The 16,033-nt window shown below is 26.9% G+C and overlaps 3 protein-coding genes across 3 annotated transcripts in view; 2 read left to right on the top strand and 1 right to left on the bottom strand.

The window, feature by feature from the left end:
* The window catches only part of LOC108552567 (uncharacterized), an 8,783-nt gene extending 5,351 nt beyond the window's left edge, over nucleotides 1-3,432 (top strand). Inside the window, exons 8-10 of the mRNA XM_017907182.1 lie at nucleotides 1-86; nucleotides 422-1,000; nucleotides 1,241-3,432. Of these exons, the coding sequence (XP_017762671.1) occupies nucleotides 1-86; nucleotides 422-1,000; nucleotides 1,241-3,372 (2,797 nt within the window). The 3' untranslated portion in view covers nucleotides 3,373-3,432. The remainder of the gene's footprint in view (nucleotides 87-421; nucleotides 1,001-1,240) is intronic.
* A 1,753-nt stretch (nucleotides 3,433-5,185) lies between these two features.
* Nucleotides 5,186-6,484, top strand: mRpS10 (mitochondrial ribosomal protein S10). The gene is made up of 5 exons (XM_017907168.1): nucleotides 5,186-5,200; nucleotides 5,266-5,517; nucleotides 5,915-6,042; nucleotides 6,124-6,325; nucleotides 6,391-6,484. Exons 1-5 carry the CDS (start codon nucleotides 5,186-5,188, stop codon nucleotides 6,442-6,444), a joined length of 651 nt encoding a protein of 216 aa, XP_017762657.1. The 3' UTR covers nucleotides 6,445-6,484.
* A 1,756-nt stretch (nucleotides 6,485-8,240) lies between these two features.
* Nucleotides 8,241-14,962, bottom strand: LOC108552563 (beta-1,3-glucan-binding protein). The gene is made up of 8 exons (XM_017907174.1): nucleotides 14,783-14,962; nucleotides 12,874-13,095; nucleotides 12,236-12,327; nucleotides 11,719-11,861; nucleotides 11,299-11,462; nucleotides 9,552-9,916; nucleotides 8,755-8,856; nucleotides 8,241-8,362 (listed from the first exon to the last, which is right to left on the bottom strand). Exons 1-8 carry the CDS (start codon nucleotides 14,925-14,927, stop codon nucleotides 8,252-8,254), a joined length of 1,344 nt encoding a protein of 447 aa, XP_017762663.1. The 5' UTR covers nucleotides 14,928-14,962; the 3' UTR covers nucleotides 8,241-8,251.
* Between the last annotated feature and the right edge of the window lie 1,071 nt (nucleotides 14,963-16,033).

The raw sequence follows: 16,033 nt of genomic DNA on the forward strand, positions 1-16,033 counted from the left end.
TGCTGAAGTAACAACAAAAATTATTGCAGCAGTAAAAAATCGTAAGACGTGTGCAGTAATCAATGCAAATACCAATATTGGTAGAGGTATGCAAAACAATGTATTTGATATAAACATAGAGATTTAAAGAAATCGTACAACAATCCACACAGTTTGATTTTAAAGAGGAAAAATTCCTATTATGCATCTTTGAATTAAACTTTTTAAATATCTTTTTATTTTAATATGTAGTATCTGTAAACGGAAGAAATTTTTTTTTTTTTTCGCTTTTTTATAGCACTTTTTGTGACATACGTATCAAAAATATTATTTTGATGAAAGATATTCTGATTAAATATCTTTCAAATATTAATAAAAAAAAAATATAAAAAACCGTCAGTCGTATTCGTTGTATAAATATACATACATCTTTATCTTACAGCAATTGAAGTAATGACAGCTTTAAGAAAAATTCCATCCCTTAAACGGATAGTAATGATAACTACATTAACCAAACAATCAGTGCGCGCTATATTAGAATTAGCTCGACCTGGAGATCATAATCATGGATTAGCATTTATTCCTATTTTGGCATATGTTGTTGATACTTTACCTGTTGGTCCTCATTTTGAGGCAGTTATTTTAATGCAGCGACGAATGATAAACAAATTTAATCAACCATGGGTTCAAAAAGCTATGGAAGAAAGTATACAGAATTCAGAAATCAAAATTATTCAAGAAAAGGTAGATGAACAAAATACTAATGAAGCAGATAGAAAACCACCAGGCAAGGGAACTGAATTACAAACTAAAATGAACTGTAATGAATCGTTAGTAAAAAATCTTGTTAAAAAATCAAAAATAGCAATGAAGAAAGCATTTTATACAAAAACTGTGGAAAATTCATTTGCAAAAAATAAATTCAAAGGAAAGCGTTCCCATTCTCCAGACAGGGGTGAAGCACCACCAAAAAAATTGATAAAGAAATTTAATAAATTAAGTTCCAAATCAAAGCATGCAGGTAAATTTATATTTAAATATATAAAATCTCAAGCTGAAAAATATTTCATTGAACTTTTTATTTGTATTTTTCATGCATTATAAAATCATTCCTTTCTTGACTATATTACAGATTATTATTAATTATTAGATTATTATAGATTATTATGTAATATGTAAATCGAATAATTCATTATTAAGTACATATAAAACTTCTAATGTCAGCTCAAATTCATATATTAATTATTGTCCTTAATATTAGATTTAGCAGCAAAAAAGAAGAGAGACTGGAAAACAGAAAGTTCACAATTGTGTCCTAATCCTTTATATGAAAAGAAAATACGAGAACCTAAAGAACAAACTGATTTGAGAGAAAGATTATCCAATAATCGAGTAAATACAGATATTGCTCAAACAGTAAAAGAGCATCAGGCTCTCTTAGAAATAGCAAAAGAGAAATTAAGCGGACCAGCACCAACTGTTGATGTAAATACAGCAAAACAACTACAAAATATGTTAAATATGGTTTTAGAGCAAACAAATGAACTTCAAACTCAACTTTCTCGTTCTGTTTGGAATCGTATTGCTTCTTCGGGAAATATATATTCGGATCAAAGGGAAAATAAACAAGATGATCCTCTTTTGAAAGGTCGTTATGTGCAAGAAATGGATTTTCAAGATATTTTAATCACGATGCCAAATAAGAAATTTTTAAATGATGAAGAGTCTGTAACAAAACCAGTTTACAAGAAATATAATAATTTACCACCTTTAGAACCAAATACAATTATGCCAGTAGCAACACCAATTAATCATAAAGAAGAAAAACCATTTCGTATCACACCAGAACGACTTTCCAGATCATTTAAATCTGAAATAAACCAAAATCGAGATAAAAGTTTTGAAAAAAATCATTGGAACGAAATCGAAAGTATAAAAAAAGAAATTTCACCTATGAAAAGACAAATGTCTCCATCAATACATTGTATAACTCCTCCAAAAAGACATTCTCCTAAACGTCCATTATTGTCACCTCCAAGACGTTCATGTTCTCCTCCAAGGAGACATTTTTCTCCCCTTCATCGTGCTATCTCACCTATCTATAGACAGCGGTCTCCTTTAAGGTGTGAAATATCTTCGTTACGACGACCAATGTCACCGAGTCGAATGTCACCATTAAGACAACCTGTATCAGCAACACGACGAACTATGATGGCTATGTATCATCCAATGTCACCATTAAGGCAACAACTATCACCACGACAAATGTCTCCCATGAGGTCCACTGTATCTCCCAATAGACAATCACCACCACTGAAACGACCAGTGTCTCCTTTAAGAAGACAGATTCCATCTCCGAATCGAATAATGTCTGCTAATAGGCAAGTAATGTTAATGTCTAGGAGACAAGCAATGCCACAAGAAAGACAACAGACGTCAACAATGAGACGTACAGAATCACCACATAGATTAATGTGTGAACATTCTACATTACCATCAAGACAACAACAGTCTCCTCAAAGACGGCAAATGTCATCGCCAAGATTTGCCGATGAGTGGGATATACCAAGTAGAGGAGCTATTGAACAAACTACTTGGACTCGCCCCGTTGACAGAATGTCTGAACAAAATGTTTGGCAAAATGAAAAAACTCCATTATCTAATAATAATTGGGAACAAACTACATGTAATGATAGACATCGTAAAACTTTTAATCAAGAAAAGTGGGATAATGTTAAAGATTCTGTTCGTAATGATACTTGGAATAATGGCGGGAATACTTGGAATTCCAAACAAATGTGTACAAAACCTATAATGAAAGAAACATGGTCATCAAATTGTACTAATAGATGGTCAACTACGCCCATGCCTGGCAGTAGTAGCGATAACTGGAATATTCGCGAGAAAGAAAGTTTTACTTCTTGTAAAGAACCTTGGATGGAAAATAAAAAGCAAGCTAGATGGGAATCATTGACTATTAAAGATTCTTGGAAGCTATGTGAGAAAGAAGATTTAAATGACTTACCAGAAGATGCAAAAGATCCTTGGGGAGATGATGGTACTTCAGATTTAAAAGAAAGATGGCGTAAATCTGAAAATACTAGTACATCATCTACATGGGCAAGAGAGAGTGAACAAGGGGCAGAACCATGGAAAAAACACAATAAAGATAATTGGCAAAATAAGGGATTATCGTTTGGTTCAAAACCTCAGTGGCAAAATAATAATATTCAAAATATTGAAAAATCACGTTGGCTACCTCAAAATGATGTGAAAAAAACTACATCTACTGGTTGGCAAAATAAAAGTACTGTAGGATCTTGGCAATTTCAAAATTCAAATTTTCAATCACAACGTCCTTTTTCTACAACTCAGTTCAAAGATTCATATTAAAATTTGTGTTTTTTAATTTAATGTTAATTATCAACAATGTAATTTGTTATATGTGTCACAAAGGGGAAAACATATACTTTTTATGATTTAATAATTGTATGAAATATATTTAAGAATTATGTAATAAATAATCATACATCCAATTGAAGCTAAAATTGTTTAAGCTTTTTTAAAATTATTATTGGTGATTATTTTCTATCATTTTCTTGTTTTTCTATAGTTACTATTTTGTTATTTTTTACATTAAAAGCATTATTAAAATAACATAAGTATTAAAAATATGATGTAACTTTTAATATAAACACGAAACATATTTAATGTGCTATTATAAAATTTAGGTAATAGTATTTTATGTATATCTCCTTTGGGGCAATGTAAAAAGTAAGTTTATATTGTACTTTTCAAATAAAACTGCATTTACATGAAAAATTAATCCAATTAAATATGTTTCACTTATTTGTCCGTGTTTTATATTTTATTGCAAAGTATTAAAAATTTTAGTATATTATTAACACATTATCAATATAATTGAATTAAATCGTATAGTGTTAAATTTTATAATATATTATTTATATGTGATTTGATTACATTATTAAAACATTAAACAGAATATACTAAGTTTGTAATATAAACAAAATATCAAATCAATATTTTTTTGATTATGCCATCGTTAAATGTCCCTAATTGCGACATAAAATTACTTACATTTTTTTAGTTTGTTATTTTAAAGTAATGAACGAAGTTTTAAATAAATGGCAATAGTTTATATTGTTACTGTTATAACAACGATATGAAGAAATTAATGCATTGCAGAACATATTTAAATAATCTTATTTATAACGATAGACGTTAAAATAAAACAAAATACTCTTTCTGACTCTAATAAACACGTATATTGAATTAGTTCGACAAACAGCGTGTTAATTATTAGTCCACTAGTGATTGCTAGTGATTAGAATATTGAGATGTATGGGGCATCAACAATCTTTCTAAAGGTGTTACGAAAATACATAAATTTATTATATTAGACAGAACATTTTTAATAAAAATAATACCTTAAAAAAAGAATTTTTTCTCTTTTGTTAGACTTCAAGAACTTTTTATAAATTTCTTAATGTATCTCTTTTTAAATTTAAACAACTTTTCTGAAATTTAAAATATCTAAAAAAATTTTTTGTTTTGTGATATTCAACATTAATGAATCAAACTTGTTCCTGACAATTATAATTTATTTAGTTTACTATTACTCAAATATATTTTTGTTGGCAAACAAATTATTTTTATTTACTGTATAGCAAGTAATTGTGAATGATAAAGAACTTTACATAATAACATAACAGTTACTTTTATCAACATTTTAGACATTTGTTTCAATCTACAATTAAATAACATTAAATTATTCTGTAAATAAATTTATTTATATAATTACAGTAGTCATTATTATCAAGTATTTCAATTTTAGCCAAAATTAATAGTTATCAAATATAATGAAGAAAATTTATTATTGACTTTTATTTCAATATCTGATTTTTATTTTCTTTTTCTTTTTGAAGTTAGATGTTCGTATATATGTTAATATGTTTTTTATTTTTTATATGTTCATATATACATACGATTATTTAACTCATCATTTACTTGCTTTGTGCCTTACACATAACATATATGTGTATGCCGGTGCTTATGCTATGTACATTCAATTTATGATGCATTCACATAAAAGAGGAAACATATACTTTTATATTTGAATCTAGTTTCATGTAAAATAATAAATAAAACAATACTCATTTTGTGTTAATATAAATAAAAGTAACAAATGTTTCGCTCAAAGGTATATTGGCTAATAAATTTATTTATGTGTAATATAAGTTAAAATTAACCTCTTATATTTTTCAGGTCCTTCCTGTTTTACAAAATATCACAAACAAAAATTCATATAACATTGAACGTATTAGATTATTTCAACATACGTTGTTTTCAACTGATACTAGAGATTTAGATGAAACTTTAAAGAGCAATTCAGATATAACCTCAACTGTAACTTCATATGAAAAAAAATCAAAGAATTTTACAAAACAAAATAATGAATTAGTCAAGAAATTAAATGATGTTTCAGCTGAATCATCGAATACATCAGATGATGAAAATGTATCTATAAAATATGATTTTAAATAGATAAATATGAATAATATTTTATAAAAAACAAAGAAAAAAAATTAGTAAAATTTAATGTTGTATTCCATATAGCTACTAATGTATTATGTACAATCAAATTTTAATGCTTTTAATTCTTTAATATTAAGAACCAGTTTTTAATATTATATTGATTATAGAATTTTACATCATATTTAATAGTTTAATTTCAGAAATTATTTCTAAGTATAAAAATTGCTAATTTTTAAACAATATTATTCTATATTTTAAATAAATGTAACATTGTTAGATAAATGTATTGTATTTTTATAAGTTAAAAATTGTTTAGATAGACATGTTCTTATTTTTTTAATGTATTTTAATTCATAATATAATACCTAATACATTTTAGCATGAAGTTGACAAACTGTACAAAAAAATAGAAATTGAAGTCAGGGGAAATGATCGTGCTGTCCTCAAAAGTTATGGAGAGTTTGCTGTTATGGCAGCAAACCATTTAGATATTACTGTTAACAGAAAGTAAGTTACAATATAAAATATTTATATTTATAAAAATATTTACAAAAGATAAATATAAAAATGTGATATTAAAATCAACAGTATTGAATTACGGAAACCTATACATGAAAGATTAACAGTACTTAAATCTATTCATGTTCATAAGAATCATCGAGTTCAATATGAAACAAGAACATATTATAGATATGTTGATTTCCTTCATTTAACTGGCTCAACTGCAGATACATATTTAGAATACATACAAAGAAATCTCCCAGAAGGAGTGGCAATGAAAGTTACAAAGGTACAATTTAAATTATTTATTTCTACATACATAAAAGATATAAATATCCAATTTTATTTTTATAGGTGGAATTACAAACATTACCAGATACAGTTGTGCAGGCAATGTCTCCAGAGTGATAAATGTAACAATTTATTACTTTGTTATTACTTTAATAGAAAGCCAAATAAATTAAATATAAATATCAATTTTGTTTCTTCTTCACGAATGATACTAATAACAAGTATACTATTCATGATATTGTTTTGTGTTTCATTTCGTTCCGTTTCTAATGTATTATTTTACATTATAATTACGACATTATTATATTTATATTGTTGATTTAATAACTATAACATTACGAGATAAATTTTTAGTTTCGATGGTGACATTTTCAAGTTCTGGTAATAAATCTTTCTTTGTAAATATTGGTAATATACTTCGCATTGCTTTAATATTTAAAGTTCTTAAAGGAGTATTTTCCATATTTCTTGTAAACAACTGTTCCAGGTTTAGATTGTAATAATTTGTTTCAGAATTATTAAGTGAATATTTATTGTTTACTTTTGAATTTATAGGTACAGTTGGAAATTGTACTTGTTGAGAAGTAGAATTTTTCTCTCGCATTGTAAACGAAATATAGGCCTTATGCAACAGATTTTCAGTAGGTTTGTTTGAATTAGTATTAGATATTTCTTTGTTTTGCTGTTTTTTGTTTAATTGAGCACTGGCTGTGCATTTGTGCAAAATAAATTCATATCCTATAAATGTAGAAAACATATATTCAAAAGATATTTATAAAGTATATGATACAAAAATCTATAAATAATTAATTATATGTATATTTCTAACAAAAATTAAAAAGTTTTTGAATAATTTTTGAAGAAAAAATAGAGTAATATTTAATAAAGATATTTTTCTTACACCTATGTATTTATTATATATATTGTTATATCTTTTGCTTTTAAAAATAAATTTATACGTAGTTATAAAGAATAATATATTTCATTGAATTATTCTACTTACTAGGATATTTTGATTGATGATGTGTGTCACTATTTAGTCCATAAGTTAAATGAATGACAGTTATAATGAGAAAGATAATTAGTCCTCTTGTCATTTGAAATATAGTATACAAAAACAGTATTTGCAATTATATAATATATCCTTTATAAGTATCCTAAAAAATTTATCATAAAAGTAATTAAAAATTTTAAACGAATGTGAAAATATTATTACCTTTGTTAAAATTTTAGTAAGTTAAAGAATTTGAAAACTAATCCACTGTCAATTAACTTTCGGATCTCACGTAACGGATCTCAGTAAACCAAATGGAAGGCTGTCTTTTTCTTTTATTCTTTTAATCTTATCCAAGACAAACCGGTTTGAAGAAACAGCCCTGTTTAAAATTGCTTTACAGTTTAAAACAATTTTCGTATATTTCTTCATCTAATATTTATATTCGATTAGTCAAATATACTATATTTAAGTATTTGCAAATCTCATATTTCAAATTACAATGCGTATTTTATTTATTGAACAAAATGAAACCGAAACATTTATAATACTCTATCGAAAGTGGTTAAGAAATGACGAATATTAATTATATCTAAAAATACTAATACTAAAAAATAATATAATAATAATTATATCTACAAATTAATTATATGAAGTGGTATTTACTGGTAATATTACAGTTAATAATAAAAAATGAAATTTAAATTTACAGCCGTTATGGTTTTATACGTATTATTGATTACGAATACAACAGTTATAAATAAAATAAGTAAACTAATGAATTTCGTATTATTATACGATATTTAAAACATATTCGTTTTACATTATAAGAAATTAATTTACGTTTAAATTACAAAAATAGTAGTTTATTTACAAATTTACTTGTTACTTTTATATCTATATATGTACTTGTCGTTTCTATAATGATTTTTAAAGTGACCACACTCGGATATAATCAATTTCGAAGGCTAGTTTCTTCTTATTTTCTCGCCTCCAACTCGGCAACCACTGATCTCTTGCGTGCCAAAACCGGAGCATTGCCTAAAACACGTTTATCACATTTCGTTAGTTAAGTATTTTTACCTATTTACTGTTGCTATTTGTAAAGCCAAACGCATATTAAATTCGTTTAATTATTTAAATAATGTGTTTTTAAACGATGATAAATAAAGTATTAAATAATATACTGTTTTCGACATTTTTTGTAAAATTTTATCTAATATTTTTTCAACACTTTTTGTAGAATTAGTTCCATAAAAAATGCTTAATGTACTGTTTTTTACGTATAGAATAATTAATAATTATTTTGTAATTATTTTATTAAATTATTCATAAATTTTTTTTGCCATCTAATTACTTGAAAGCACTATCGTGTAAAGTTTTCATTTATGCTTTATGTACCGTATGTAAATATTTATAAGAATATATTTTACCTTCGCACCGACATTTTTCCATGGTTTTACATGTTCTGAACTAGTTGTTGCATCAGGGAAAACGCGAATACCACCAACTCCCACACCGAGTATGATATAAAACTATTAACAATGTAAAAAAAATTATTAAAGTGAAAAGAATGATCTGTATTATTAATTATAGATTAATAAATTACTACTAACAAATTACTAATAAGAAAGATAATAATAATAATAATAATATTAGTCATAATAGTAATAATGATAACGACGATAATGATAATAATAATACGCTTCATCCGTGAAAATATTTGTTTCAAGTCTGTAATTTAAAAAATTTTTTTAAATTAATATAATATGATTAATATAATATTCATATACGTATTTTACTTAATTTTACTTATGAGTAAATAAAAAAAATGTCTTAACGAATATTCTCCTATATTCTTTTTTTAAGGTCTATAAGAGTGTCTTTCCTTTTCATTTTACTTATATAACTAACTATTCAAGATAATCCACATAGTTAGCATAACTTAAATAACTTTTGAAGTATATGTTTCATGACAATATTTTTATATAACAGTTGAATGTTTAGAGGAACATATTACGTAGTGTATGCATTTTTTAAATAAGTAAAAATATTTCGAAAATTTCAAAGTCTATATTCACCCTATATATATGTCTATACGTAATTAGTTTTTTCGGTTTTACTGACTTAAAGATACATTTTTCCATCTGTTTCAAACATTAAATATAACCTGTAAAATATTCTAAAACTGCTATGTATGTATTTACAAATATATCACATTTGCATATACCTCCTGATCAAAAGGTGCCATAGTGTTGAAATTATTCCTGTGTAACCAACTATCTGTTGGGGGATTCAATCTACCAATTTCTTTGCCATCTACAAGAAATTGAAATCCATTGGAATCCCAAATTGTCGTATAAATATGAAAGCCTTTCGTCCATCTTGGACCATTTTCTTTCGTTTCAGAAACCAAGTAATTTGTAACGTTGCCTGATGTGTTAATCCTAAATCCGCACTCTAATCTTCTTGAGTCGTATATGCATCCATCGGTAGTTTTAATTAAATTCTCGTTACCACGAGCAAGACCAAGGATAATACATCCGCTGGCATAGTTAGGACCGTAATAATTATATTTTGGTTTCAGCATCATTTCTGCAATAAATGAACAAAACACATATGTAGAATTGAAAAGAGTGCTACCCTGAAAGAATGTTAACATATTGTTGACCGGTAACTTTACTCAGAATTTATCTCATGTCATCGGCTATTATTTTGTAATTAGAAGTGCAAGTGAAACAATATAAATAAACTTTAATCAATTTTATTTAATATTTCTTTTTGGTATGATAAACGGTGTAGCAATCAGCTACGCGTAGTGGTACATGACAGATTTTACAGATACATATACCTCTCAGACCGCGCACTGACCCAACAATGCTGATACAAAACAAAAGCGCATCACGAGTTTACTCCTGACCGGTCAGCAACGTTTGAGCATAAAGACACGAGTTAACTCGTGACCGAGCAACAATGTATTAAGAGTGTTAGGGACATAAGACGAAAATGACCGCGTGCAAGGGATTCGATTGTAAGGAATATTTATGACAGAGTCGAGTGCGAGAAACGAGCGAAAGTTTAGGAATATCTGGCCCATCGAGGACGAGGTCACGTGGGAAATGAGTGATCGAGAAAGAAAGCCTGTGTATGAAAGGACAGAGGCTATAGGTTTAAAACAAGGGTGCAAGGGCGCGGACGAGCAGTATAGAGAAACTGTGTAGAGAGTGCAGAGTGTGTGAAGAGTTAGAGTTTATGGTAAGAGCGTTAGAGTCAGTGTCAGAGGCAATGTGCGTAGAGTAAGCCGATTGTTTAGTATTAACGTTGTATTAGGGGTGTAGAATTAGACTAGCCTTAACACGTTAAGTGCCCAGCCCGTTTGCTTACCATTCCGTTCAGGCCCAGACTCGGTCGTCAAGTGGGCCACCAGTAGCGGGCGAAGTGTTCATAAAACTCGGAGATACTGTACCAATTGTTATAACAGGAATTCCCAAATGTTAGGTCCAAAGATGGCGAAGAATTTAACACCAAGAGTTAGCACCTTCTGGTCCTAGTCTGGGCCGGTCCCTGAGAACTGTCTGGGCCTGAACGGAAAGTCTAGCGCCGGTCCCTGGGGACTGGCGTGGCACTTAAGGTATTAAACTGTACCAAACAATAGTTTATATATTAAATATACTTTATCGTTACCAAATTCAAAACCGTGTTCTTTTTCCCGAGCATGTCCTTTCCCTAAAAACCTTATTCCTCACCTTACAATATTAATCCGTTATTCCATTAATAAAGCTTATTTTGTTCTGTTAAGCATTACAATATAGTCGATCCCTCCCAAATATAATTATTATTTCACGATTCATAAAATCATGACACACGAAGATATGAAACGAACGGTAAGTATTTCGTCAAAAGATAAGTAATATCAAATACCAATTGTACCAATTGTTTTACAAACTTGCATGTGGAATAGTTAAATTAATAATCACCTGGATATAGCCAATCACCTTCAGGAAATTTCGCTCTTATGTCGATTTTACCATACCGAAAGTTGAACGTTTCCTTCGTCACTAATCGGGCAGACATAATAGGTGGTAAAATATTAAAAGATGTAGCTTTTCGCGTACATTCTGCAGCGATTTCACTACTACACCTGTAAATCAAAATAATAAAATAATTATGTTGTTAATTAAACAGTAATCAAAAATATGGTACGCTAAAATCTACGAGAATTTATGATTAGAGTAAATTTAAAAAATTTACGATCATATAGCAAGTCAAGTTTCACGAGAGAATAATTGTAAGTCTGTAATTTAGAATTTACGATTTTAGAATATACGAAATGAAATTTGGAAATTTCAATTTGAATCAAAAATTTAGAATATTTTAAAAATTTACGTTGCACTCACTCACTAAGCATCAGTGTCCCGAATGTAGTAATATTTTCTCCATATCTGTCTTCTAAAATCTCTGGCACGATTTTAAGTAATCCGTCCGTAACGTCTGCTAAGAAAGTATGCTGATCATTTTGGAAAACACAAAATTCGTAGTCCTATAAGAAGAGAATTATGTAATAAATTGTAGTGCTTATTCTAGTGTTATGCATATTGTGTATATCTTGAAATATATTTTGCAGCGAGACGTTCGTATATAAAAATAATGATGCATAGAATATATAGCAAATAATCGGAAATAATACACTGAGAAAAATTTGTTAAATAAAAAGATATGGTCATGTGACGATAAAATGAGGAATTTTTATTATATTTTTATTTTATTATAATTTTAATATTACACTTTACAATTATTTTACTATTATCTCAGTATTATATAAATATTTTTAATATTCGTATTATTATTTTTAACGATTATTATTAAATATAGTTAACATAAACGTTATATTTATTAATGATATATGTAACTTACAGGACTGACTGGTATCTTAACTTCATGCTTCCATACTGATTTATCGAAGAAATCAAAATTATCGTGGAAGAGTAGATTTTGTGCAACCTCGACTAAGAAATAAATATTTTATAGTTCATTTGTGTCTTCTATTCTTTTTATTATTTGTATTTATACACTACTATGCGTATTTTATCGTTTATATATTTCTACCCTTTACATTTCACATTTTATATGTATCATGTCTCTTAATTATTGCAAAATTTATTTTACGTTCTAAAACGTCATCTCCATCGGGTGTATAAAAAAATTCGTAATTTAATTTACAAAATTGAGAATAATCGTTTTACTTCAAAATTATATTCATTTTGATTTTTAAATGTAATTATTATATGATAATTTATAAAATTAAGAATAATCATTTTCTTCAATATTATATTCATTTTGATTTTTAAATGTAATTATCATATAATAATTTACAAAATTGAGAATAATCGTTTTACTTCAAAATTATATTTTGATTTTTAAATGTAATTGTTATTATTATATAATAAAACAATAATGTAATATATATAATGTAAGATATAATATAAAAATAAAATACATGTATAATAAAATTATAAATGTAATTATATCGTTAATTATACAAATATTCGTACCTGTAAAGGTTTCTTCACCTCTGTTATGTACGCCCTCATTAACTTGCGCGTAAACGTAATAATGTATGACGTCTCCTTTCGCTAAGTTTACATTTTCATTTTGAATACTCCATTTCCCACCTTCTTTTCTATATGTTTCACCTGATATTTGTCCAAATTCATTGAAGGCAATTTTCTTATTCACATTTCCTTGAAATGCAAAGAATCGTACACCAGGTTCATCTATTACAAATAGGGAAACGATTATGCCGTATATTACCATAATTTGTTATTAATTTGAAATGTAAAATCAAATTTATCAATTTTATTTTATTGCACGATTAAAAATTTGTATTTCTACCTATTTTAAAGATATAAGACAGAATATATACTTTTTGATTGTTACACCGATCGAGAACATCGATGAGAATATTTACAACGTATATATACATATATATATAATACATAATATCGAAAATAAAAGTTAAAATTTTTAAAATAATGTTTTTTAATAAAATAATTGTACGTTAGTATACTTGCACATGGTCTATAAGTATTCTCATCGATGTATATAATAGCTCGTAAATTTAATGTTTCTGTGTTCAATGGCCCCCCATTTTTCTACTACTAATGTAAAAATTTGTATTGTACTTTGTAATTATAGCCTGATTTTTTATTTGTCGGGAAAAAGGTGCTTCTTAAAAAGTGAAGCTCCAGCTTGCATTTAATACATCTTATGATAAATGTGACCTTGAAGATCAATATCGATCAATAAAGTAACACTATTTTTATAAATTCTTTGTAAAGATTTTTAAATTATTATTTTTAAATTTAAAACAAATTAACAGAATTAATTTCGTTTCATTACAGAATTAAATTGTGTATAAACTATTGTATTTATATTATTATTTAGTTTTATACGCCGTTTTTGTTTATACGAAAAATATATTATGTCTCTTCGATTTATTTTTTATAGATAATAACGATGATACAGTAGTTAATAAAAATTCTTTTAGCGAAGAATCTTTTTGTAATAAATGCGGAAACTTTAGCAAATATATACGAAGATGTTTACATTTGAACTTAAACGTTTGGTAATACAGTATCGATAAGAAAATGATAACTAGTATTTCCTTGATCTATAGATTTAAAAAGAAACAATTTGATTTATTTCATTCTCCTTGTACTAAATATTTAGTAGCTGAAATTATTAATTAAATTGATAATTGCTAATTGGTAATTAATGAATAGTTAAAAGTTCAGTCGGTAGTTTATATTCTCTATGAGTGAGTCACATGTCGTTCCCCAGGGCTGGGAAATTTGGGTAGCACATCTGGGTAATCCCAGAGAATCACAAACGAATGATGTATAATCATCAATTACGTTTCTTTCTATTAGCATGCATATACATTCTTTGATATAATACGTGTCACTATATAAAGCCATATCGGTATTACCATAGAGTAATCAATACATAATTATAATAAAATACTTATTAACAACCCTAAAAATATCTTAAGTAAAATAATTATACATTTATATTATTATCTTGCATATAGTTCGTTGAAACGAAATAAAGTGGTCATAAAAATAAACGAATGCAGAAATGTTATACTAATGTCTTCAGTTTAGAATTAGTTTCCATGTTAATAATTTACGACCTATTAAAATTCTTTGAAAGATGAGGAATATTATATAAAATTTAGTGGTAGTAAAATTAATTTAATGGTTTAATTAAATTAAAAAATAGTAAACAATCTTCCATGTTTTATTAGTAGAGCATTAAATATCTTTAGTTACAAATTATAAATGACCCTGAGAGTGAATGGTCCATTAGAGACGTCAACAATATCATCTTGGTATTAAATAGATTTATTATAGATATATTTGTTCGAACCAACTATACATATGATAATTATTTTTTACTTACCTGGTATCGATACACGAATTCCTTTCGGTTTCAAAATTTCAAACGTTGGTGTAGGTAACATATAACAATTCACTTGTGTAAGATAACTTGCGAAGTTTGATAAAAATATAAAAATGTGAATAGAAAAAAGAGAATAACGAAACATGTTTTTAAAGAATGAAAATAGACGATATTATAGAAATTATCTACATTAATGTCAAAGGTTACCGATACGGAAGGAAGAGAAGTATGAAGTTGAATGGGAAACTGTCAGGGTTGTACTGACCACGAGCACTTATATACATCCATTAATCTTTATAATTTTGCTTACTTTCAAGATATATCGAACCCCTCTATACACTTATCTTCTGTTTCCTTCCGTCGGTATATTAAACTAAACGCAGAATAAAACATTGACCTTACCTTTCTAGATAGATGCGTCCAGTTGTAGATATCTATGAAAGAATTTGTTAATGTCAATATCTAAAATGAGTACTAGTAAAACCTACATTTTGTAACACTCATAGAAATAAAATTAAAGAATAGTGTGTATATCTATTTTAAATTACATTATTTTATACAAATTGTACAAATATTGTAATACAATTGTATAATAGTATAACAAAATATACAAATATATTACAGTACTTCTTGCTAATAATTTTAGGCAAATTAAAATATATTGTTAAAATATATTGTTGTTTACCACGTTCTATGATAATTTCTATACATAAGGTATATAAGATCAGAAGTTTTGATTTGCCATCTATGATTTAAATCTATAAGTTTAGGAATTAATATTGTTCGTAATCTTGAACACTTAATAAATATTAATTACTATAACATTGATTAATAGATCTTATTCTTATTATTTTATTTATTTTATTGAATATTTTTAGATTCGATCTGAATAAAAAATCTAAATGAAATAATTTTAATACTTACTTTGTATTGTATTCGTTTATGTTATAGCAAACTAAAACTATTTTTAGCAACATAATAAAAAAATGTAATCATTTGGTCGAGTTTATAATTTTATAATAATTAATTTTTTGATTTATAATATACAGGTAGCCCTCCTACAACACGGCTTCCTATAACACGGTTTCACTAAACACGATTCATAAATTGCGGGAACCCCCTACAACACGACATCCTATAACACGGTTTCGCTCTAACACAATAACAAATTGCAAAAACCTTTGTACAACTGTACTTCTACATGAGCAATGACGACGAAGAAATTTATTAAATTAAAGTTGTATTAAATTA

Source organism: Eufriesea mexicana, unplaced genomic scaffold (genome assembly GCF_001483705.2).
Source record: "Eufriesea mexicana isolate 0111107269 unplaced genomic scaffold, ASM148370v2 scaffold7107, whole genome shotgun sequence".
NCBI classification, from domain to species: domain Eukaryota; kingdom Metazoa; phylum Arthropoda; class Insecta; order Hymenoptera; family Apidae; genus Eufriesea; species Eufriesea mexicana.

Bases quoted from the DNA above. Each gene is read 5' to 3' on its own strand.
- LOC108552563 (XM_017907174.1), bottom strand. From the start codon at position 14,927: ATGTTTCGTTATTCTCTTTTTTCTATTCACATTTTTATATTTTTATCA. The intron at 13,096-14,782 runs GTAAGTAAAAAA...TATTTGTAATAG, and splicing joins AATTCGTGTATCGATACCAG to ATGAACCTGGTGTACGATTC. The intron at 8,857-9,551 runs GTATATGCAAAT...CATTGTTAATAG, and splicing joins TGGCACCTTTTGATCAGGAG to TTTTATATCATACTCGGTGT.
- mRpS10 (XM_017907168.1), top strand. The intron at 5,518-5,914 runs GTATCTATAAAA...AATACATTTTAG, and splicing joins ATACATCAGATGATGAAAAT to CATGAAGTTGACAAACTGTA. The intron at 6,043-6,123 runs GTAAGTTACAAT...TAAAATCAACAG, and splicing joins GATATTACTGTTAACAGAAA to TATTGAATTACGGAAACCTA.